The sequence below is a fragment of the Haliotis cracherodii genome, unplaced genomic scaffold, assembly GCF_022045235.1.
Source record: "Haliotis cracherodii isolate W230 unplaced genomic scaffold, xgHalCrac1.p SCAF_2, whole genome shotgun sequence".
Classification (NCBI taxonomy): domain Eukaryota; kingdom Metazoa; phylum Mollusca; class Gastropoda; order Lepetellida; family Haliotidae; genus Haliotis; species Haliotis cracherodii.
The window spans coordinates 48863682-48890732 of record NW_027266275.1 but is presented as its reverse complement, the minus strand read 5'-3'; the positions used below and the strand labels follow the sequence as shown (position 1 = coordinate 48890732).

The 27051-nt window shown below is 40.5% G+C and overlaps 1 protein-coding gene across 2 annotated transcripts in view; it reads left to right on the top strand.

Moving 5' to 3' along the window:
* The window catches only part of LOC139468161 (2-oxoglutarate dehydrogenase complex component E1-like), a 96358-nt gene that overhangs the window by 29704 nt on the left and 39603 nt on the right, over nt 1-27051 (top strand). For both annotated transcript variants that reach the window (XM_071249947.1, XM_071249948.1), the window contains exons 6-14: nt 387-541; nt 862-1008; nt 4980-5250; nt 12845-12973; nt 16653-16832; nt 16960-17112; nt 23389-23608; nt 24811-24961; nt 25318-25445. In XM_071249947.1, coding sequence (XP_071106048.1) covers nt 387-541; nt 862-1008; nt 4980-5250; nt 12845-12973; nt 16653-16832; nt 16960-17112; nt 23389-23608; nt 24811-24961; nt 25318-25445 — 1534 coding nt within the window. The remainder of the gene's footprint in view (nt 1-386; nt 542-861; nt 1009-4979; nt 5251-12844; nt 12974-16652; nt 16833-16959; nt 17113-23388; nt 23609-24810; nt 24962-25317; nt 25446-27051) is intronic.

The window sequence follows — 27051 nt, the reverse complement described above, 5'->3', positions numbered from 1 at the left end:
CAGATAATGCATTAAGGAATAATGCAGGATATGTATACAAATTTATACAGATTTTACTTATAAGGTATTATACTTTTGTTGTGATTAATGAAGGATGTCCATGACTTTTGTTATCCCAATCCAGGAGCTATGTTGTTGGACCGATGTGTAAATGTTTTTTATTAAGTAGCAACATATGTTGACTTTTGAGTTGAGGTCATGTGTTTTCAACCAGTAAAGTTATTAGACCTGAAATGTATTTAGAATTTTCATCAGGCTGACCTAAGTACATTGACAAGTAGGCGTGTGTTACTCTGATGGAAAGGAAATCAGAGTGGAAATTCATGTTTTCATGTTGTTTTACCCAGTGTCATTGTATCCCTGACTTATAAGAATCTTTCCTTCAGGAAGTCTATTGTCGACACATCGGTGTGGAATTTATGTTCATTAACAACCTGGAACAGACAGACTGGATTCGCAAGAAGTTTGAAACTCCTCGTATAATGCAGTTCAGCAATGAAGAGAAGAGGCTTGTCCTGGCCAGACTCATCAGATCTATACGGTATTAACTCTAACACAACTCAACACTTCACTTACATAGTCTCAAAATGGGACACAGATGCATTTCTGTCTTACCAATTTACACTTTTGTATCATCAGCATGCATACATCTACCACAGGATAGACACAAGATGCACTACCAGATCATAGCCCCTGTCATTATTTAGATGTATGAATCTATTGATTGATTGAAAGGTTACACAAGATGATTTTCATCAATTTGCAAATTGTTATTTTTTGGCCAGGGACTTCTTTTAGCACTTGCAGGTTACTTATGTTGTATGTGTCTTTCTGGTGTATGTATGTGGTGTTTATTTGTAGATTTGAGGAATTTCTTGCTCGTAAATGGTCATCAGAGAAGCGTTTTGGACTCGAGGGATGTGAGGTGCTTATATCTTCTATGAAGACGCTGATAGACTCAAGCAGTGCCCTGGGTGTGGACAGTTTTATCATTGGCATGCCTCACAGGTCAGTCTCACCTTCAGATAGATTTGTAATTATCAGTAATGCTGTTTGGTCAACAGGAGTGGAGTAACATCTGAAAATGAGACGGTACATTAATCCTTAGACAGTGTGTTACACCCAGAAATGGTGCATACCCAGATTCGTTAGGGGCATGTCAATTACCATTATCATTGAATTAGAAGTTGGAACAATTGATGTGAACTGTAATATTAACTGAATATACAGCAACATTAATCCAGAAAAAATAACTTATTTTGATACACTTACATTTCTGTCCCCCCATTTTAAAAAACGTCTGTCCGTCTGTCTGTCCTCCATCCGTTTTCCATTTTGGAGCAAAGTCCTGAACCGTTGAATATTTCTTGTTGAAACTTGCTTTACAGACGGTGAAGTGGTGCCTTTTGATAATTTGGGTTATTGAAAAATAATGAACAGCGTGATGTTTTTCTTCACTGAACTGAAGGTATCCATTGGCCATGAACCTAAAGTGGGGTATAAGTAACCAAAATCCATTTCTGAATTTGTCAAGTGCCGGGGGGAAGGGGGAATGTCATCTCCTGATGACACTTGTTAGAGAACATGCCTCTTGATCTTCCGAGGTTCACCCTGCCCTTGGTTAACAATCCGGAGTTATCTGTCCCTGATCCCTCCACTTTCTTCTTATCCTGCACTGTGGTAGTCATGTTGATTTGGACTCTGTATCCATGTTCCAGCTGATATTAGGTGTGAAGGACTAGAAAAAAACGTAGGAATAAGGACCTTGTACTGCTTTTTCAGAATAGAGGGGGGGAACACTTTCTGTACCAGCATATCATTCAATTTTTCGTGCATCAAAATTGATGATAGCTTAAGTGACAAGTTGGCACCTGGTTCCATTTCAATAGCTTACGAGGGGCGGTCAGGTAGCCTAGTGTTCGCTCGTCACGCCGAAGACCCGGGTTCGATTCCGGGTACAATGTGTGAAGAATCTGTACAATGTGTGAAGCCCATTTCTGGTGTCCCCCGCCGTGATATTGCTGTTGCTAAAAGCGGCGTAAAACCATACTCTCTCACTCACAATCACTTACGTTCCTAGGAGAGTGTTCAACACCAGAACCTGCAGGATGCATACCTGCACGTCCCTGTTCATCCGAAACACCTGCCATTCCTCAGATTTCTTTCAAGGGGAGGCATGGTGAGTCCTTCCATTTGGAATTTCTTTGGCCCTGTGGTTGTTCAGGTAAATAATCAAACCAGTAGTAGACTTAATACATGACAGGGATGTTAACCTTCGTAAACGATCAAGATCCTCAGGTTCTAGTTCCACATATCACCCTTTCCAGGTGCCTGTTCCAGGTGGGATAGTTAGTCACCCTAGAAAAATCAGACTTTGTTCCGTCTCAATCACTCCAACTCATAGGAGGTCTGTTCGATACCAGTAGAATTCTGCTAATGGTTCTGATGGACTGGTGGTTGAGGATACAACCGTCAGCTCTGCAGGCTGTCATTGGAAGACATGACAGTCTTTAACTGGCTGTTGACATCAGCCCTAGATGCAAAATGTAGAGTCATCTTCAACTTTCGCTATTTCCAACTGCTAACAGTGGTGGGTAATCTGTTGAACATTTGTGATGAAGTCACCTTGTGAGATTTTGTACCAACACAGCACCTCTTTGTGCACTCATCCCTCAGAGGTTGGGGTGCAAACATGGACCACCTAGCAGCTCTGTGGGCAGGTGATCAGGCACAACTGCGCATCAACAGACCCAAGTTCTTAGCCGTGATTTTGGCAATAAAGCAGTGGAAACAACACCTGAAAAGTGTCAAGGGTCTTGATCTCCAAGGACTATTCCATGGTGGCTCTTTATTTCATAAAGATGATGTATTCCAGCCACTTATTGGACTGAACCTTTCAGCTCTGCAAGCTTATAGACATTGTGTATCTGGAAATTTTAAACGTCAATGTCTCTATTATCCTTTGAAACAGATTCCATTGGGCGAAATAAAGAGCCAAAATAGTGGTGGAGAAAATATGAATAGATCACTGAAAATCAGTGATGACACCGGATGTTAGGGAAAAGGGTAAGCATATCCTGCCCTTCCTGTAGCACACGCCACTGTCACAATTTGCATAAAAAAGTAAGTGTTTGTTGCCTGATGCTGCATAAAGTCTGGGCTCGTGACACCCCAGGCATCACAAACGTTGCTACTAAAAACCATCAACATATCAACATTGTCTTCCATCCTGGGGAATGAGGTTGTTGCTGATGTGTTGTCATTATATCCTCTGCGTGCTCTATGACGCTATTCGAAAGTGAAAAGGCTTTCAGGAAGCGTATGAAAAGCTTCTTTCTTCGTTTGTCGGCTAAAAAGAGCTGAGGTTACAACGAATACCATGGCACTGCAAACTAATTGTTCAGTGGGGGATGTCATCATGGGGTGCTTTTGGCAAATGAATACTACCTTTGTCGTTTGTGGACTATGTATTTGTCAAATTCAGTGATCAGTCAATCAATGGTACATTATCATGATAATAATGTCTAAAATTGGATTTGATTATTGTACAAAACCTTACAACACTGATTCTTTAGAGGAGGTATTGAAATGTCATGTGGGCATTAGTGAGAATGTCTTGATTGATATTTTGTTATCATTTTCGTGTTTGTGGATGTTGAAATGTTGCTCTTGCATCACCTTTGACCATCATTTAGTCTAGAATATAGTACTTAGGGTCAAGAGCACTGCAATGACTAACTTGCCAAAACATATATGCTTCAGCACCAGTAAATTTCATCAGTACATACATGCTGGATCACATAACGAAATCAATGTTTAATATATAGAGGTTATCACGCGAGTGTGTTTTGGGATAGTTAATATCCTGCATTAGGAATAAACATTGTATTTAGCGAGCGTTGGTGAGCTAAATACATAGTGTTTATTCCTAATACAGGATATTTACCATCACCAAACACACAAGCATGATAAACCTCTTTGTCATATAATGTCATTCTTTAATTCTGTGCTTCAAAATCGCTTTCCCTCTCTCACAAACATTACCGAAAAATTGCGACTTTTCCTGGAATGCGAATTACGTCACAGGGTAAGTGATGTGTCAGTCAGACAGTGACAGTAGCCAATAAAGTTCCAATTTAATCAGTTTCTTATACAGTGGCGAAGCAACATATACGCAAAATAACAACTGTTTTTAATTGCCTTTCGCGGCAATCCATCGGTCTGTCCGCTTGAGTAACTGCACTTTGTCAAAGGGAAGCTACTCTAACCCTAGTCTATGAGACGTCATGGCCACGGTCAGACGTTGTTGGACCTTCGGCCTGTCCTGTCATTACGTTAAGAAGTGTAGTCAGATGTACACACAGCGACAAAACGAAACAAGGTAACAATTCAAACATATTTCGGCCAAATCCAACTATTTTTATTTGTGGAGAAGGTTTGGAACCGCGGAGATGTACAAGCACAGATATGGCTACTGATCCCGGTTGGCTAGGCCTCGTGCCCTCGCCAAATTGTTTCGAAATTTATATCTCTAAAGTTGCCAAAACTTACAAAAAAATGCCTTAGCTACGTCACAGTTAGACACTGATATTCAGTATATTAGACTGTTCTTTTGATAATGATAGCAATTATCCCTGTAGTTTATCATGTTTATCCAGATTCTCGATGGTTAATTCTGACTTGATCGCCGAATGACGAGGACGACTCCATGTTTGTTTATAAACAGTGAAAGTAGTCCCAACATGACCTTTGATATTTGCATCTCTATCCGCATATGACCCCACTGGATATCGTTTTTATCCGTTGGCTTTATCCTGCCGAGAAACCTACCCATTATATGATAAAAACAAATATTGACCTATTGGTTTCTGAAAATCTACACACAGTCACTGAAGCATTGTCATTCTATTAAGGTGAGCATCTATCACTAGGTATGTTGATCACTGATATTTGCTGACACATGTAGCTTTTCCTTGTAGAGGTCGCCTGAATGTACTGGCCAATGTGTGTCGCAAACCATTGGAGAAGATCATTTGTCAGTTTGACTCGAAGTTGGAAGCATCAGATGAAGGCTCTGGGGATGTCAAGTACCACCTGGGAATGTCACATGAACGTTTGAACCGTGTGACAAATAAAAACATCAAGATAGCTGTGGTAGCCAATCCTTCTCATCTGGAAGCTGTAGATCCTGTAGTGCAGGGCAAAACTCGAGCTGAGCAGTTCTACAGAGGGGACACAGATGGCAAAAAGGTATTTACGTCTCTTGTTTGAAAGACAGGTCAGGTTCAATAAACTTCTAAATTGGTCAAAATTAAGTAAGTCAAAGAGCACATGACCTGTATAAAATTTGTGAGGTATTTGTTTCCAGATGACAGCTTCAACATTCATTCATGAAATATTACTAAACTTAATAGTTTTACCTCACCTGACACTAAACAGTGCCAGGACTACAGCCCGTGCCTCTGCATCCACCAGCTATCCTCTTTGGCCCCTCCCCCTTCATATTCTTCTCTGTCTCCCCTGTGGACAGATGTATATTGGACTGAGTTCTACTTACCTTGTATCGTCATCAAGTTTTGTCTTCAGGTAGTGTTACCTCCATATATCATTGCCCTGCTTGATATAACCGCTTGTTTTCGGTTTATACCTTGATAAGTCATTTTTGTTCAAAGAGCATCACGCATCTCATATTTACGAGGTTGCAGGTAAATGTGTTTTGCTTCATATGTAATTCTGTTCATTACGCTTATGAGCAATTTACATTTTTTTTGCAAAATGTATTCTATATGTTTTGCTGATAAAGGCCCATGTCGGTGAAAGACCCCCCATCACCTTTGCCCCTACTGCAAGCCTGCGTGTTCAATTGACAATCATTCCCGCTCCTTATCGGATACTTCATCCTGGCGTTCTCCTGGCTCCCGTTGCAGTTCTCATACTACTGATGACATCCCTGATGCTTTTTGCAAGTGCTGACGTCGGCTATGTCCGGGAAAGTCACCAGTTGTCACCTGACAGTTGTCAGATGTTACCAGCCTGTTGCCAGCAGTGGTGGCCTACATTCAGAAGCAAGGCGGAACCAAGTCCAGTTTGCTGATGGTGGAAACTACTCAGCTATTTGCCTTGGTCGACTCATTCAGCTGCCAGATGGAAGCGAGACATATTCCAGGCAAACTGAACATACTCCCGGACAGCTTATCCTGGAGAGGGAGAATCGTACCGACAGAGTGGACTCTTCATACAGACGTTTTTACCTTGATAACCTTGAAGAGCTCTTCAGATAGATGAACTGTCCATGGATTGGACAGGACTGTTTGCCCACGCGTTCCCTTCATGGTTTCTCCTTGAGCCTATTTTACTCCAATCTTCCCAGCGTCCATCTCACCGCCTGGAAAGTATCTCGCAGAGAATGCAAGCCTCCGAATTCTCTCAAGCTGCCTCTACTGCTGTCGCAAGACCATGGAGATCGTCGTCCACCCAACTTTATGACAACAGATGGGGCAACTTCTTTTTGCACCTACGACAGGACAACAACTTTCGACATGGAACTATTGAATGATACAGATCCGCCCTCCATTCTGTTCTCCAGCTCGATGGATTAATGATTGGAACACATCTGGTGCTTAACAGACTCATGCGAGCATTCAGCCTAGAGGATATTCGCATTCCCCGGATCTTCCCAAAATGGAATTTATCAGTCGTCCTGTCTGCTCTACTAACCACTCCATACGAACCTCTTGAAAATGCTACTCTTCTCCCTAAATCCCGAAAAGAAGCATTTTCACTAGCCATGGCTACCGCAGCTAGAGTTTCTGAACTCCTCGCCCTTGACTACTCCAGTCTCACTTTTCAGTCCCTACTGGACTTTATAGCCAAGAATCAGTCCACGGCTACTGGTCCTTTGGGTCACAGACATTATACTATTCCTGCCTTTGCACTTACAGTGGATCATCCCGATCTCCTCCTTTGTCCGATACGAGCTCTCAAGTTCTATCTGACAGCCACTGATCCACATCACCAACGTCAAAGACGTCTATTCATCTCGTGCAAGCCCCACTCGGATAAAGATATCACTAAAGCAACAAGTTATTGGCAAGCACAAAGATACCCATCCTACTATGGCAACAAGTCTGGCGTCACGGTCATCCGTGTCAATTGAACAAGTCATAGCAGGATGCCAATGGGTGGCACACAATACTGTCACTAGTTTTTACTTACAAGACATCCAGCCAGACTTGACAGGGATTCATTCGTTGGGACCTATTGTTGCGGCCCAAACGGTTATATGTCCCTAGTTTTTCCTCCTTTCTATTGAGAAAAAAGGGGAGGGGAGCGAAGATCTGACATCAGCAGCTACAGAAGGTGAGTACACCTTCTACCTTGATTAACTTGTATGGTATGTAAGGAATTCAAGGGCTACCTGTATTAGAACAGCTGATAAACAGATCTACCGGAAGTGACGTCACAATCGGAAGGAATATAGACTGGAAGTGACGTCATAACTGAAGTAACGTCAAAGGTTCTAGAAATGACATCAAACCAGTCAAAAAGAGGAGCTGGTGTCATTTAGAACCGGAAGTTGATCAACTGTAAGTGACTTCAGTCTCATAATCTGAGACAAATGATGAGTCAAAATAGAACTGAAGACATCCTTTCATGATTATCAGCAAATACTAAGGTACTTCAGGTGAAGGTATCGCATATTGACTGATATAATCATAATACCTGATATAATCATAATACCTGATTTCAAGTCCTCTAAGAGAGATTCTAGAGTAATTACCTCTTGAAAGGCTTTGAATCCAGTAATATACAAGAACTCACACCATAGTATTGGATTGCTGTCAACTACACAGGGAGTTACTGGAGGCAGATCCCGCCTTAACCCTCTGGTATATTCTGGCTATGATGTAATAGAGGTAGAGGATTCGCAGGAATTATGAAACAATAGTTATCATTGTTAATAATTCTGAGAATACTACCTCTATTACATCAGGAAGTACTCCCACACACCTCCCCAATTCATCTGACTCCAGTGGTGAGATGTTTTGGAAAGTAGTGACGTTTTTCCCGCCTTTTTGCACAGAAGAGCTGAAGAGCTACATGTGCTGTTAGGGGAACAACTAGTTGTGTGTAGTTGACAGTGGAGATGACCTCTGTTGAAAATCTGAAGATTTAGTTATATTGTGTCTGAAGCCAAAATACAGGATTTATGGCTATGATGTAATAGAGGTAGTATTCTTAGAATTATTAACAATGATAGCTATTGTTTGATTTTTTCGTGTTTTGTATTTTGGTACACTTTAAAATCTTTGGCAATTGGAACCGTGTATTTTTCATCGGCATGCTCAAGTCTGCTTCAACAACAACCTTTAATTTTGTGTAATACATACTTGCGCAGTGTCTAAATTGTCATGGTACATAATCTGCTGAAGATCCTCATCCACGTTGCTTGGACTGCAATCAAATATACACTCCAAGTTTCAAATATAATTTTTGTTCACCTTTTCTGTCCGTTTATAGACAGGTCACTCAGAAACATATTTTACAGTTGCGAGGAAGATGTCTCAGTTGCAGGACGCTACCGGCCTCCAGTCCCTTGTTATTACAACCCAACCCATGCCGTCAGGTGAAGTTTTTCCCACGGTTATAGTGACTGCCGACATTCAATCATGTCCATACACTACGACATTGGACTCAATCGTGAGTATTGCACCTCTTTCAAATTTGACCTCCATGGCCTCCACAGTAGCGGTCCCAGCGACGCCAGTGCATGGGCCTTACGGCACTTCTACCTTGAAGGCGTTGGCGCAAGCCACGATCCAGTCGACACCTACGGGCGTCTCCTCACAAAGGCTTGTCCTGAGCACAGCGTCTGCCTACTCCCTCCTGGGCACTACAAAGCTGACTACAGCCTCAGGGCTTCCAGCATATACTGCGATGTCATCAACGTCAGGTCAGCTGCACCTTCTACCTCCCCGGTAGCGCAACATATGTATGTTCAGCCTTTGGCGCCGTACATGGACAACAACTGGATGCAGAACTTATGCAATCCATGTGGCAGAAGTTCATGGCACAAGTGTACCAGGCGCCGGGGCCAACATACCAACCACCACCATCAGCTACAATGCTTACGCATCTGACAACTAAAGCGCTAGCTCCTACACCTGCGTCTGACATTTATCAGATGCCAGATACGCACTCTGCTACAACTGGTTTGCTAGAGTAAGAGTTCGATGAGAACCATACCATGGTCACAGCCTACATCTATAACAGCGGATCCTATGCTCAAGGATATGGTTAGGGCGCTAGAAGCTTTTTCCAGGCTTAGGCTCGCACCATCATTTAAAGTGCCAAAATTTAGGAAGAATGATTTTTCCTATCCATATCTTCGCTGTTGCAGACCAGGCTCAAGCTTTGGATGAGGACTTGCAGAGCATGACTGCCTTTTCGGGACCAACCACACTCAAAGTCCCAGAGGCCAGATTCGCTTTCATCAAAACTGTTCAAAACCTATTCGCACTAAGGTCCACAACCCGTGCGATGGAGCAGGATTTATTGGAGGTTAACCCGAGCCGCATAGACCATACTTTTTTAACTTATCCTGCATTACTCCTTAATGCATTTACTGCTTTTCTCTGACAGAAAGACGAACTGTGTGAGCAAAGCTTCTAAAGTCGGCACTAGACCATCTCATTACAAATTCCAAGAAATGTCGTCAACTGTCCATCATTCAATTTCCAAGAAGCATGTGCCATATATGGAAGTGCTACTACGATTTATCAATGAAACAAGCCTGATTCTCATTATTGTTGACCTGCCTGACATCAAAGTGTATTAATCCCATTAGATTGCCATTCTGTGACAATAGCACGATATTAGCCAATGAAATATCATAACATGATTACATTCTCGTGGAACTTGACCCAGTTAATTTTGTATGCTTTACTTGTCCATGGGCATGCTAGAAAACGTATATAACTTGTCTGACATCTAAACCTTACTTTGCACGGGTATCGGTCAATGGTATTTTTCAACCCCTGAGGTGATGAGTATGTGATATATTCTACAGGTGATGAGTGTGTGATATATTCTACAGGTGATGAGTGTGTGATATATTCTACAGGTGATGAGTGTGTGATATATTCTACAGGTGATGAGTGTATGATGTATTCTACAGGTGATGAGTGTATGATGTATTCTACAGGTGATGAGTGTGTGATATATTCTACAGGTGATGAGTGTGTGATATATTCTACAGGTGATGAGTGTGTGATATATTCTACAGGTGAGTAGTGTGTGATATATTCTACAGGTGAGGAGTGTGTGATATATTCTACAGGTGATGAGTGAGTGATATATTCTACAGGTGATGAGTGTGTGATATATTCTACAGGTGATGAGTGTATGATATATTCTACAGGTGATGAGTGTGTGATATATTCTACAGGTGATGAGTGTGTGATATATTCTACAGGTGATGAGTGTATGATATATTCTACAGGTGATGAATGTGTGATATATTCTACAGGTGATGAGTGTGTGATATATTCTACAGGTGATGAGTGTGTGATATATTCTACAGGTGATGAGTGTGTGATGTATTCTACCGGTGATGAGTGTATGATGTATTCTACAGGTGATGAGTGTGTGATATATTCTACAGGTGATGAGTGTGTGATATATTCTACAGGTGAGGAGTGTGTGATATATTCTACAGGTGAGTGTCACGTATTGAATCAACCACAAACACAAATGAGATTGTAATACAGATTTATTCCCTCCCTTAAAGTAATTTTAAATCCCAATAACAATATCTAAATTCAAACTAATACCAAATTAACTAACACAACTAACTAAACTAGCTTCTCCTACCAATAACAATACTACCACCTACTACTAATACTAATATCTTAATACTAACAGTACAAATGTCTACTACTAACAATACAAATATCTACTACTAACAATACAACTATCACGATACACTATCCTAATACTAATAGTCTACTTCTAACAATACTAACACTAATACAAATGTTCTAAGAATAACACAACTAATACACAGTAAAACTTTGTGTGTGTATATATATATACAACAACAACACACAACCACAAAAAAAAACACCAAAAGATACAAAGCCACTTCACTGTCACTGTCACAACAGTTCTATACAGAACTTTAGAATCTCTGATGTTATTGAGCAGTTCATACGAGAATTCTTCCTCGTAATAACGAATGGTGATCTTTCCACCCAGGCGATGTTGTCCCCACGGAGTTAGGGGTGCCTGTTTACATGGATGCCACGGCTGTGTTCATCCTACGATGTGCCACGGAGAAGAAGATACTTCTCTCCTTACGTTGGGTCGGAGAACTTCTCTCCTTACGTGATGTTGGAGGTTGTTACTTCCTCCTACGTAATATCGGAGGTTCTTCCCTCCTACGCACTCTAAGGTTAACCGGCCAGTTCCGGGACACTACAATGTAATATAAGCAATTACAGTCACTGAGGTATGTGTCACTACCTCACAATACATACAGCCATGCACCAATACTCCGATTTACATATTACTGAGTTGAACTGTTTACACTTTGATCATGTTGTGGTTAATTGTTACAGTGGCTTTACGCTTTTACCATCAATATGTGTATATAATTACGTTTGGAAAAAATACATAACTCAAAATTCTATCCTCTAAAATACAATTCAACATGAAACAATAAATGTAAAAACTTACGCCAACCAGAGTAGAAGTCTCCCACAATATTAGTCCATGCCTTACATGACCATGCTGATTCTGGCTGACTGTACAAATTATTACCCTGCCCCGCTATTTAAACTGACTCCAAAGCCCAAGCTACCCCTGACCTCCCTATTGTTAAACCAATTAACTCCCCAGCTATCAGCCATACCCCGTCCCGCTTCCCTGAACCTAACCTGTTCCCATAGTATTACCTGACAATATCTAAAAACAACTCGCTAAGCTTAATATACTAATGTAACCGTACCGTAATACATCTATCTGAAGTACTAACATATAATTAAAATATACAAGATTATCTGTGATCTTGACAGTGTGGAGTGTGTGATATATTCTACAGGTGAGGAGTGAGTGATATATTCTACAGGTGAGGAGTATGTGATATATTCTACAGGTGATGAGTGTATGATATATTCTACAGGTGATGAATGTGTGATATGTTCTACAGGTGAGGAGTGTGTGATATGTTCTACAGGTGATGAGTGTGTGATATATTCTACAGGTGAGGAGTGTGTGATATATTCTACAGGTGAGGAGTGTGTGATATGTTCTACAGGTGAGGAGTATGTGATATATTCTACAGGTGATGAGTGTGTGATATATTCTACAGGTGATGAGTGTATGATATATTCTACAGGTGATGAATGTGTGATATGTTCTACAGGTGAGGAGTGTGATATATTCTACAGGTGAGTAGTGTGTGATATATTCTACAGGTGATGAGTATGTGATTTATTCTACAGGTGAGGAGTGTGATATATTCTACAGGTGAGGAGTATGTGATATATTCTACAGGTGATGAGTGTGTGATATATTCTACAGGTGATGAGTGTGTGATATATTCTACAGGTGATGAGTGTATGATATATTCTACAGGTGATGAATGTGTGATATGTTCTACAGGTGAGGAGTGTGATATATTCTACAGGTGAGGAGTGTGATATGTTCTACAGGTGAGGAGTGTGATATATTCTACAGGTGAGTAGTGTGTGATATATTCTACAGGTGATGAGTGTATGATATATTCTACAGGTGAGGAGTGTGATATATTCTACAGGTGAGGAGTATGTGATATATTCTACAGGTGATGAGTATCCTGCTACACGGAGATGCAGCCTATGCAGGACAAGGTGTTGTTTATGAGACCATGCATTTAAGTGACCTGCCTGCCTACACAACACATGGAACCATTCACATCGTTGCCAACAACCAGGTAAAGAAACCATCATGTTTAACCTTTAGCCTGCTGAATTGTTTACATACTTCCCTGTTAGTATGACGAGAGAGATACAAAATATGACAGCCATGTTTCAGTAAGTGTAAAGGTCACCGGATGTGATGTTACAGACAGGGACTAATGATCTTGCATTATCAAAAGATAACTGGAAATTTGGAAATATTTCATCACACCCAGAATGAATCACTCACATAGCATCAGTAATCACCACTCATATCAAATAATAATGTGACTTTGACGATACATGTAGCATATTAATAATATTATTAAACCCGTTTGACCTGTTTGTAACTGTGTGATATACTCACGATATGTTTTTCACTATGATAACTGTGTCTGCCGCAATACCTATACAGATATAGTTAGTTGTCATTGACCACCCTCCTTGACAGTATTTGATATCATTATTTGATGGAAGTATATGCATAAATAATAAAAAGATAAGATTAATAACATATACAGACACAAATCATATTTATATTGTTCTCGTTTATTGAGTGTTTTGTTTTGAAACATAACAAAGCTAAAATATATCTGTAAATCGAATATGGTAAATTTGTTTGTAACAGTACATGAGATTTGTTTTATTTAATCACCAAAACCTGGGAGGCACTTAAGTTTGTGAGGTAGCTACCAGTATACAGTCAAGTCCTGTTAATCCGACACTCGTTTATCCGACAATCGGCTTAATCCGACACAAATGATGGGAACCGATTTAATCAGTGCTATTTAGACCTGTTAATCCAACAGTCTCGCACTCCGACTCCGACATACCTAATTTGCAACGAATTGCTGAAATCACTCATTAATCGGTCTCGTTAATCCGACAGAGTGATCAGTGTACTCCATGGTCATCTGCCTGCGAGTACACAGCCCCATGTTTTGATGCAAGACGAGTCGGCGAGTAGCTGCATATTTCAACGGCTGCAGAGAAAAACTTGCTTAACAATAAACAATACTGCTTTAAATAAACAAAACAGGATTAATCACATGCCTAGATTGCCTCAATCTCATTAAAAGTTCTCGCCACCGCTGAGGACAACCTTTCGTGAACTTTGACCGACCAATGACATTACTAACAGGAAGTCGACATTAGCCACTAAAAAAGCAGCTTTCTTAAGCATTGCGGCACTAGTTTCAAATTAGCGACTTCCATTCCAAACTATGCTTTAAAAAGTATTTTGAATCAGTCATACAATCCGTAACAGTAGTTTTGTGTTTAACTTTAGAGGTTGCATGATTAGAAAACGGTTGCATGATTAGAAAACATATTCCGCTAACAATGTAAACACTACAATATGAATATTTCTTTTTTCCTTTTTTTATTACGTGTTTGTATTGTTATCTATTGTGAAGTTGTCCAATTTTCGATCACGAACGTTGATACCACCTAATTTCGTTTGTCAGACATATTCGTTAATCCGACATACTCGTTTATCCGACATACTCGTTAATCCGACATACTCGTTAATCCGACATAATCATATGCAACCAACAATGTCGGATTAACGGGTCTTGACTGTATATTGATCAGTGAATGTTATCTTTTTAGAAATGAACAGGGCACTTATGTACATTGCAAATCTTGTAGTTCTGTTCTGTTGGAGAACATACATGGAAAACAGCCTACCTAAAGTACTTTTTCCTGGGTTCATACGGAAGAAGTATTATGTAATCAATATGGCAGGACTTACCAGGTGTACGCCAGGCGTACGCGAAGACATTATCATGAGCACACAACACAGGAAGTATCATGTCAACAAATCTGTACTGAAGTACGCAAGTTAGTTAATTTCGGCAAAATAGTATACATGTATTAACTGTTCGGCACATCACATCAACTCACGATGAACTCAACTTGAAACGAACATTAGTTGTTAAAGATACAAAGTCTTCGGTCTGCCTAACACTGTATTGAAATTTCTTTTCTTTTGTCCTTGACATTAAGTATTTTTAAAACTAAATCACCCATAGATTGGGGAGAAAATGTGTGAACAGCTGATTGCTATTTCCGGCTTATTTTACGTGACAAATACACATGTGATCTAAATCTTTGCGTATGAAACATTGTCCAGCACACAGTACCCAAATACAAACGAATTTGTAAATCATCATGTCTAGTGATGCTTTATCGTAAAAGTCATGTTTTCATTGACCAAATTTGCAAACGACAAGACAAGCACACAAACTCCTATTGCCGCCGTCACCATAAAAAGAGATGTGCAGTAAAGCAATGTAAAGGGAAGTAACTGCATGCTATATTGGATAGCATTGTTTTTAAGTATTGCAGCATTTCACTGCTGGGATCATGTCTTTGAGACGTGGAATATTTAAGGATTTTTTTAGGGATGGGGTGGGGGAATGGAGATAAAAATGAAAGGTGCAGCGGACTTTGTGATGATGTTGCGGTGCCTGAGAACCAAGACACTTTTATTTTTTAGCCTGAGATATAACAAGAATTTCAATAGTACTACAACATGTACAATGCATGTGAAATTGCTTGTTTACTGCCGCTACCATTATCAGGTCCGATTCATCCACTCATTGATGTGTATTTTTTTTGTAGTTACTGTATTTTCTTGAGTATTGTGAGCACTATTTTTAAAAAAACGACAACAAAAAACACAGCTGTGTAGAGGCTGTGCATTATACTGGGCAAAATGAGTTTTTTCTCACAGTGAGTGAGTGATTTTGATTTTACGCCGCTTTTAGCAATATTCCAGCAATATCACGGCGTAGGTCACCAGAAATGGGCTTCACACAGTGTACCCATGTCGAGAATGGAACCCGGGTCTTTGGCATGACGTGAGAACGCTTTAACCACTAGGCTACCCGACCGCTTTTTCACAGTGAAAGGACATCACCGTGAGCCCGTAACATTGGAAATACCATGACAACACATCCATACTGAAGTACGAAATTTAATCATGTAATTACCCTGTCTAGTTATAAAATGTGTTCATTGTATATCTGGACTTCTGGTTGTAATCTATTTTTTAGTTTTACTATTGTTTACATTTATTTCATCAAAATTGTGGTTGAAGTTATCGGAAGATCACGCCAACTCATTGTTATTTACAGCAACGACAGTCAGATTACCGCTATTGATACCTTGAAAAGAACTATAATAATACAATACTGGACTCTCTTATTACTGATAAAATAATAGTTTCGAATATAATGTTTATAAATAAGGAAGTCAAATGTTTTCTTTTCATCAACTGACAAAAAATTATGATCAAATGAAAAGAAAGATAACATTGTAAGGAAAATATTGATTGCATGCTGCTAACATGAAGTGCCACAAGTCAACATTGGCTGTTGCGGGTGGTCGTGTGAGGAGAAATTTGACATATACTTTTTTAACTTACCTCTTTTTGAGGTACATGAACTCCTTAATTTTGTTATATTTAGAGAGCTGAGCGTTTGTGCATATCAAACATAATTTAAATGATAAAGCCTGCTTGGAAAACAGTTATTACAAGTTTTATTGGGGTGTGTTCTTATGCAGTTTGATTGAGTTCGCTTGCAAATGTATGGTAAGCGACACATTGTGCCGAATAGGTTCAACAGTAGCACTGAAAGCATTAAAGACAAAAATATAAAGCAAAGAATTGTCTTTGATGCACCTGTTAAGACTTTCTTGATGCTACAGATTGGTTTTACGACTGATCCAAGAGTAGCCCGGTCATCTCCCTACTGTACAGATGTAGCTCGTGTGGTGAATGCTCCTATCTTCCACGTCAATGCTGATGATCCAGAGGCTGTGGTGTATGTGTGCAAGGTAGCTGCTGAATGGAGGCAGACTTTTGGGAAAGACTGCGTCATTGACTTAGTGAGTACTTGCCATCTACACATTAATAAGATTTTGAAGTTTCATTTAGTTATTTAATGCTGCAGCTTGTATAATGAATGTTGACTTTATTGTATTATAGTTATGATATAGCTGTACATCATTACAGGTTGGCTATAGACGTTTCGGACACAATGAAATAGATGAACCGATGTTCACACAACCATTGATGTACAAGAAGGTGGCCAAGCAGCCAACAGTTTTGGCCCAGTATGCACAGACTCTCATCAAGGATGGCATTGTTACACAGCAGGAATATGAGGTGTGTAGCATTCCTTCTCAAACCTATTCTTACGAAGGTGAACCATGACCCTTCACAAATAAACACAATAACAACTTGAGTGAAAGGGTTGTTAGAAGATTGATAATTCCTTCGAATACCTTAGCTCTATTAGAGCGGTGATGGGTATTACCGAACAGCTAATACTATATCCCGCCTTATTTGTTCTGTGTTCCATTACATGAAACGATAATTCAATGTGAATCATGTTCACATGCAAAGACGAGTATATGTCGTTCAGCCAATCTGTTGTTGATAGATGTTTAACGTTGTCAACTTTTCATATTTTTTTCCAGGCTCTTCCGAACAATTGTGTCGGGCTGTTGAAAACAGTTGGTGAACTTTATGAATTTTGTTGTGGCCAAAGTATCATTGATTCACCTTGACATCTTTAGTTTACTTCATGTTCTGTAAGTTATAAACTCTGACCTCATTCTTGTTACTGAAATTTGCATATTTTTTATGTTTTACCTCTACAACAGTATGCAATATTCCTTCTTGCTTAGATGATATAACATTGTAGATCATTGTGAAAACAATCATCACCGGAACAAACCCTCCCACCACCTTGCTCCCATCATGCTCCAGACAGGGCTTCCAAGTGTGAGCGTTCTTCACTGAGGGCCTACTCTTGTTTTTCTTCACCTAGTGTTGCTACTTCTAAGACTGAGGAGCAGCCACTCTATGCCTCAAAGGGTCAGATCCTGTGGATCACGGAGGAGCCATCGAGGAATCTGTCCCACTGCCTTCTGCGAAATGCTCTTTTGATCCCAAGGGTACTACGCCATCCCTGTTCATCATTTGGTTTTCCTGTACTGTTGCAGACGGCTTTAGATGAGGTAGCCCTTAAGGGTTCACTTCCCAAACCCGCCATCACGTCGTCCTGCATTAAATTGCATGGGATTTCATTTCTAACTGCGGCGCATCCCCTTGATGCAGACAATGCTAAACCTTTGTGTTCCACGTCCTAGTGCCACAACATAGATGATAGATCCATTATGCTCATTGATTCTGACATTCGCCTGTCACTCCTACCATTGTCACTTATTACTACCCTTGTCCACTCGTTGGTTGAGCAGATTGGCTGGCAGAAAACAGAATTTTTGAGAGTATTGCTCTTAGCTCTGGATGCAATTATTTGTCTCTTTGAGGACTTAGCTGTACTCCTTATGTATGCCATTGGAAGCTTGTAATTCTACTCCTCTGGGGTCATTTCATTCCATAAGTCAGAGGAGGACAAGATCCAAGAAACCTTGTAGTTCTAAGGACAGAGTAAAGGAAAGTCAGGAGAAATCTATAGCATCTTTGAGCCACCCGGGGCTACAAGAGGCACAGAAAGCATGTGGATGTTGGGAGGGCTTCCATATCTACCTCTGCTGTCCTGCTCCATGCGAAAGCAGACAATACATTGAGAGACTGTCTTGTTTAGTGATTACCTGGACAGTCAGGCCGGGGTAATGGACACTGGGTTTGCCATGGTCAAGCCACTGGCATCAGTGAACTTGGGATGCCCCTGACCCTGCCACTCAGCACATGCAGTCAGCTATTACGTCAAATCTATTAAACAAGACATTACCGTGTTGAAGAGTTTTCAGGATTGTGTTGAGAATCAAGCTGGCTCATTGGCTCCATATTTACAGGTTATCCCTCCTGATGCATGTGCACCTTTTGAGAGAGCATGATTTAATCAAGTTAGCTCACAGAACAGATCTGTGGAGTCATACCTTCTGCAGGCTTTTCTAAAGGATTATGTTGCTGATACTATTAGACCTCTTGCTCCTCTACCTGACAGTAGTAGGAAGCCTTCTGCTACTGTCTCACGTGCAGATGTCTCTTGATGAGATTTGTCTACCGCTATCCACGTGGCTTATGTGGTTCACCACCCAAAGCGTTTATTACTGTCAGAAACAAATCACCTGATGATCAAGATACCCATGCTATCATCTCTCCAATGGATTTTGATGACATTAATGAGGATGTATGAGAGAACATTATTCAGTAACAGTCTGTGATTGATGAGGTTTTGTGGGACAAACATGATATATTTCAGGCATCTATCCTTAGTTTGATGGCTAGAGCACAAACACAGCCCACAGGGAGTACAAAAGGGGCTCTTCCATAGAGGAGACATAGTCTGTCTGGACTGGATTTCTTTCGTGCCTTTGATTTGGAAAGATACAGTCTCATGTCATCTTCCCTATGATGACAACAGCAGGTTCCAACAGTGCCATAAGGGTAGAGGTGGACTCAACCCCAGTGGCAGGGGCTGTTGCAAGAACTGACTATGCATGCATATGCCAACCTACTATGAACACTATCGACCTAGCTTTAATTACGGACCTTGATTACTGATGATTGATTTTCAACAAACACCCAAGTCCGGGACCAGTGGGAGATTGGAAGCAGGTGACATCAGACTGCTTCTTACTCGAGGTTGTGAAATACGGATACAAGATCCATTTCCATCGATGTGCAGCTCTTGTATCCCGGCCTCTAGGCTATCATTTCCATCTATGTCCAGCTCTTGTATCCCGGCCTCTAGGCTATCATTTCCATCTATGTCCAGCTCTTGTATCCAGGCCTCTAGGCTATCATTTCCATCTATGTCCAGCTCTTGTATCCATGCCTCTAGGCTATCATTTTCATCTATGTCCAGCTCTTGTATCCATGCCTCTAGGCTATCATTTTCATCTATGTCCAGCTCTTGTATCCTGGCCTCTAGGCTATCATTTCCATCTATGTCCAGCTCTTGTATCCCGGCCTCTAGGCTATCATTTCCATCTATGTCCAGCTCTTGTATCCCGGCCTCTAGGCTATCATTTCCATCTATGTCCAGCTCTTGTATCCCGGCCTCTAGGCTATCATTTCCATCTATGTCCAGCTCTTGTATCCCGGCCTCTAGGCTATCATTTCCATCTATGTCCAGCTCTTGTATCCCGGCCTCTAGGCTATCATTTCCATCTATGTCCAGCTCTTGTATCCCAGCCTCTAGGCTGTCATTTCCATTTATGTCCAGCTCTTGTATCCCGGCCTCTAGGCTATCATTTCCATCTATGTCCAGCTCTTGTATCCCGGCCTCTAAGCTATCATTTCCATCTATGTCCAGCTCTTGTATCCTGGCCTCTAGGCTATCATTTCCATCTATGTCCAGCTCTTGTATCCCGGCCTCTAAGCTATCATTTTCATCTATGTCCAGCTCTTGTATCCCGGCCTCTAGGCTATCATTTCCATCTATGTCCAGCTCTTGTATCCAGGCCTCTAGGCTATCATTTCCATCTATGTCCAGCTCTTGTATCCAGGCCTCTAGGCTATCATTTCCATCTGAGAGGCCCCAAATTGTCGAGCACAAACTTGGCCATTACTGGAGACAGGAGCTATATGCGCATTGGAAGAATCAGACCCAATCTTGTGATAGTACCCCCCAGTTTTCCCGGTACTAAAGAAGAGCACATCTTACATAGATAGTTACTCTTGTACCTAGGATTTCTAGTTAAACCTACTAAGTCGGAACTTAAACCACTCCAAATATTGTAATGATAGGAGTCTCCCACAAGCGATAAGCATGCTGTGTCAGCAGTATTTCTGCCTCGCAGAACCTGCTATTGGTGCATGTCCTGTTTAAGAATCCTCATTTTCCATGCAATGCCCTCCCTACCGAGAAAGGCTACAATTGTGTCTCCTCCAGAAGTGGATGAATACCTCACATATTCATGATCTAGATGAGATAATTCAACCACAAGCCTCCATTCTCTGAAACCTGAATTGGTGGTGCTCCAAATTCTGCTCATGTTTCCCCTTCCAGTTCATCACCTGTACACAGATGCCTCGAACATAGGCTGGAGAGCTCATATGGACGATCAAACTATCCATGGAGAAGTCCCAGGAGGATCTCGCCCTTCATATAAATTTAGGAAATGAAGGCTATTTAATTGCCCTCAAGGCATGGAGTCCACAGCTATTTAAGTCCTCAATACAAGTGGCCACACACATTACCTCTGTGGTAGCATACAACCAGAGGCAAAGAGGGGAGAAATCAAAGAGTTTACTGAATGAGGTTACTCATTTTTTTGACTGAGCAGACTCAATCAGCCGTGAAATTGAACATCAAAACAGATTGTCTTTAGGTAGAACAGGATTATCCTCACGGAGGTATTCCAGTGGATTACACATCAATTTGGGGCACCCTGCACATTAAAATGTTCATGACTTGTCAAAAAAGCTTGTTCCCACTTTATGTCTGGTACCAGATGGTTTATGTCTAGTCCATGTCCATGAATGGGAACAGCATATTTGTCACGCCTTTTGCCTGGATCAGCCTTGGTGTCAGTCCTCCAACATGATTGGATGTCAGCAGGTACTCACCAAGTCATGAAGTCTTTCCACATAGAGGACGTTAAAACACCACATATCTTCCCCAAATGGAATCTATCCATTGTGATGTCTGCCTTGTTAGAAGCACCTTATGAACTGATGATAATTCATGGATCTTGGGCAACTAGGTTGACCAGGTTTATCTCGGTGGCATTGCAACATAACCTCTGAAGATGATCTTTGGTTATTCTTGTCAGGAGAGTCTCAGAACAGTTTTCAGAACGTAATTGTCATGGAAATTATGTCAAACTGAAATATACATGTCTGGACAGTCTCCTAGGAGTAATGTCTATAGGGACTTCTATACATACGTGTCTGGGTGGACGGACGGACGGAATTCCTTGGTATAACTAACCCACTCTTTTAGGTTTGGGGTATAATAATGCAAGGGCAATTCATAAACAACAGAAAAGGCATCAACATAAGAGCATAAGGTACAAGTAATTTATTATACCCGTAACTGAAACAGAAATTTCTAATTAAAGGTTGTACAATGACCCCCCCAAGGCGTGTGGTTTTCTTGCATTGTTGCTATCGCCTTTTAGTGGTCCCTTATTTCTCAACATGGTCACCAGTAACACTATACATACAAAAATGACTCCAAGTTTAACTTTATATCAAACAATAGGTATCATTGCGTATAATTCTAAGAACACTACCACTAGCCGTAATTTCCGTTTGGGGTAAACTCACACTATGAAAATGGTAAGGTTTTTTTTAACATATGCTCTTTTGTCTGTCAGTTATCTTATGAGCAGTTTCGTGGGAAGCAGTATTAGAACTGATATACTGTGCAAACGCAGGGCAAGAATATGTCACTTCTTACCGCATAATCATCAACCAGATGCCTGATAAATGGGGAGGTTGGAGTGATTATTCCAAATGAAATAGAGGTAGTATTCTTTTAATTATACACAATAACTTTTGTTTGATAATTCCTTTGAATACCCTCCCTCTTTTCTGTTGTCTATGAATTGCCCTTGCATTATTATACCCCAACCTAAAAGAGTGGGTTAGTTATACCAAGGAATTCTGTCCGTCCCTCTGTCTGTCCTTTCATCCATTCGAGGACATTTATTTGTGTGACCTCTAACTTGAAAATTGCAACATAGATTCTTTTCAAACTTGGTGAACATTTTTAATACCTATAGGAGAGGTGCAGTGCGAAGTTTGATTTCAATATTTGAATTTTCTGAGAGAAAAAGCTTCTTTTTTTTCATTTGTTTTTTTTAAATTATTTTCTTCAACATTTGTGTGACCTATAACTTGAAAACTACTGCATGGATACTTTTCAAATTTAGGGAACAGTTTCCATTCTAGTAGAAGAGGTGCAGTGCAAAGTTTGATTTTGATATGTGTATTTTCTGAAAAAAATATGTTTTCATGCTGTGAACTTTTGTTTTACTTTAACATGTGTGCGACCTTTAACTTGCGAACTACTTCATGGGTTCTTTTCCAATTTGAGGTACAGTTTCTATGCCAATAGGAGAGGTGCAATGCAAAACTTGTTTTCATTACTGGATTTTCTGAAAAAACAGCTATTTTTTTATTTCTTGACTTAGAATTTTTTTATTGAACATTTGTGCAACCTATGACTTAAAAACTACTACATGGATTCTTTTCCATTTTGGGGTACAGTTTCTAAACCAAAAGGAGAGGTGCAGTGCAAAGTTTGATTACGAGAAGTGGATTTTCTCAGAAGAGATTGCTTTTTACATGTTTTGTTTTCACTTTTTGTCTTGGTTTTTTTGAATGTCTTCTAATTGTTTAGTTAATCCATCAGTATCCACACTTTAAAATATCACTGTGGTACCTCTTGTGTGACATTGTGTAGATTGGCTTTCATGTTCCAACCGTTCAGTGATGTTAGTTGTTGCCGTGTAACAGGAGGAAGTGGCCAAGTATGACAAGATCTGTGAGGAGGCGTATGTGGCTGCTAAAAAGGAGACTGCTGTCAAGAACACAGACTGGCTGGATTCACCCTGGCCTGGCTTCTTCGAAGGCAAGGACCCCATGAAAATCCCATCAACTGGGTGTAGTGAGGATGTCCTGAGACATGTTGGACAATCAGTCAGCACACCTCCAGATAATTTCGTCATCCATGGAGGTATTTTACTGATCATTACTGCTACAACTTCCCCTTTACTTATGGCTAACCCTTTCATTACCTGTGACATAGTAAGTCAGAAAAGAAGATCCAAGATAACCATATTGCTGACAAATGAAAGTCCTCTGTTGTTTGTCTTGGGTAGAACTTGTGTAAGCTGACAGAATAAGAAGTTTCAAAGTGACATTGTCAATGTTAGGTTATGCCTTTGTCTTCTCCATCAATAAGCACTGGACTAAAACACTTCCCTATTACGCTCCTGAACAACATTAATATCATTTTCAAATATCATATCATACAAATCCCCAGCTCCAACCAAAGGAAACTTCATTTTGAAAAGTTCATAGTTTGTGGGTGGATCCTTATAACATGTATAATGTAGTTAAGTTTTTAAAAAATTAAATAATTTTGATGGTAGTTATCCCATTTTGCCTAACACATGCTCCTTATACTTGTAAGACAAAAAATAAACATCTCCAATGTTTTTGTCATAATTCTGGCATAGGATTGAGTTTGGAGAACAAAGTCACTATTTATGAAATGAGCATTTACGTCTTCTTATACCTTGATAACTTGACATTTTGTCACCGCCCAGGGTTTGAAATAAGTTTAAATCACACCAAAGTTGCCTTCGCATCTTCAAAGTTACCTGCCAGCATTCAGACATTATTAATTTTGGAATAATGTGAAAAATAAGAGACAAATCGCATCTTGATTCTGTTGAAATGATGCAAACAATTAATCTACGAGGAATTATAATTAAACTTAATACGTAAGCAGCGGTAGAAACTAACATTTTTAGTTCACTAGTCCTTATAAAATTATGGACAACTTGAGGCAAAACGTTTAAAAATGGCAAATATCTACTAGTCCTTATGATACCTTAACTACTGGGCAGTTTGACAAGGACTACAGGACTAGTGCCAGTTTCTAACACTGTGTAAGAAGTCTTAAAATTATCTGCCAGACAATCAGGCAGGTGGAGGAAAATTTCATGCAGCCCCACAGAAAAGTTACCAGCCACGAGCAGGCAGTCATTTCGGACACAAGACTCCGCCACACTTTTGAATTTGAAATCCTGCTGCACTTGGGAATTGTTTTGACACCATGGACCATTCATGTCATGCTCTTATTTGGTTGTTACTGTGAGTATGTTGTACTTGCTACATATCTGCAGTTGTTCCTGTTGTGTCTTTCCTCAGGTTTGAAACGGGTTTTGCGTGGCCGGGAAGACATGGTTAAGAACCGGATGGCTGACTGGGCCCTTGGGGAGGCACTGGCATTTGGGTCGCTTCTCAAGGAAGGAGTTCATGTGCGTCTTAGTGGCCAAGATGTAGAGAGAGGAACATTCAGGTGACTCTAATACTATGACAGTAAAGGATGAGGAACTGTCAGAAATAAAATGAAAGTACTTTTCTGTTTGTTAATATTTTTATGGGATATATATGGAACAAAATCTATCCTGTGATGTGAACAGGCATTAACACATGTCACCATTATCTTAGTAATTTTTAAGTCAAGATCTCTTACTTGGCTACATTTGCATAAACAAGTCCTTCACAGTCTTATGAGTAAACATCCTTTCTTTGTATTAATCACACATTCACTTCCTAATATATATCAAGAACTGTAATACTACAACCCACAACCTGAAGTGATTAGTATACTTCTAACCATTGCTAACTTCAAGACCCACTTTTTTATTCCAGTCATCGCCATAGTGTATACCATCACCAAAATATTGACAAGAGCATGTATGTGCCTCTCAACCACCTTTACCCAGACCAGGCGACATACACAGTTGTCAACAGTTCCCTGTCTGAGTTTGCTGTACTAGGTAATGTTATTTACACCAAGTACATTGTCAGGCAACCCAGTGTATTGAGATTGGCATTAGAGTTTTTTAATTGTCATTGCTGTTTTTATATTTCCCTCTATGATACCTTTGTCTTGATACTTGATAAGGACCTCCCCATCAGCTTGATATCATGGTTGAATATCTTCCAAAAGGCCAGACAATATCATGCTTCACTTTTGAGACAATTACGAGATGAAATTAAGACAAATAATAAGAGACATGAGAAGCTGAGAAAAGGTGGGTATGCAAAAATCTGTCATGGCCATGGCTTCAATCCATGAGTCTTTGAACTCCTTCAGCACCCGCCTTATTGTCATGATCTGGGTATGTCATACGAAGGCTGGCTGAAAAGTTCTAAGCCTAACTGTGAAAGACCCGTACCAAGTCGATGGTTTTCATTTATTTCTCCACATAGTCCCCTTCCAGGTTTACACACTTTTGCTGCAAGGCCAGGATGCCGGTCAAGAAGAAATTTTCTTCAGCCACCCTAAAAAAGTCATTCACAGCGGAAATGACGTCATCATTACTAGGAAAATTGCTACCGGCTAGTTCCTTTTTCATTTTGGGAAACAGATGGAAGTCTGACGGGGCCAAATCGGGTGAATAAAGGGGATGGTCAATGAATTCGAAGCCACAATCATGGATTGCTGACATGGCAACCACCGATTTGTAAACAGGAGCATTGTCTAGGTGGAACAGGACTCCTTTTGTGAGCATTCCCCATGGCTTAGCTTTGATAGCTTCACCGAATGTCTCAGTAGGTCAGCATAATATCTTCCATTGATGGTCTGGCCTTTTTCAAGATAGTCAATCAACAGAATACCCTTGGAATCCCCAAAGACTGAAACCATCACCTTTCCAGCAGAAGGAACCGACTTGGCTTTTTGGGGGGCTGGTGACTCCGGATGCTTCCATTGAATAGACTGAATTTCGGTTTCTAGTTGAAAGTGATGAATCCAGGTCTCATCCATGGTTACAAATCGGGCCAAAAAATCATTGGGATCTGCTTCAAAACGGCATAAATTGTCACAGGACGTCAGGAATCTGACACGTTTCTGATCCACTGTCAAGAGCTTTGGCGCCCATCTTGCAGAAACTTTTGTCATTCCCAACTCGTTGGTGATAATGTGCTCAACCCTCTCATGAGAGATGCCCACAACACTGGCAATATGTCGAGTGGTCGATCAGCCATTACCATGTCATGCACACGGGTAATGTTTTCCGGAATGGTTGCTGTTGAAGGCCTTCCTGGACGCGGGTCATCGTCAAGGCTCTCTCTGCCACGCTTGAATTCCGCAACCCACTTCTTTACAGTGGAAAAGGAAGGGGCATCATCCCCTAAAGTGGAGACCATGTCAGCATGTATCTGTGTTGGAGTTAGCTCTTTCAGTTGCAGGTACTTGATGACTTCCCTATAGCCAGTTTTGTCCATTTCTGGTGATTTCAATGGGTAGGTTCACAAGATGGTCTGGTACAAAGACAATAATAACACTACAGTTGCAGTTCTTATGTCTATGATTCATTAAATGATTGTACTTGTTGGTGGCAAAAGATTGTTTCAATCCGATTGAGATATCCCGTTTAG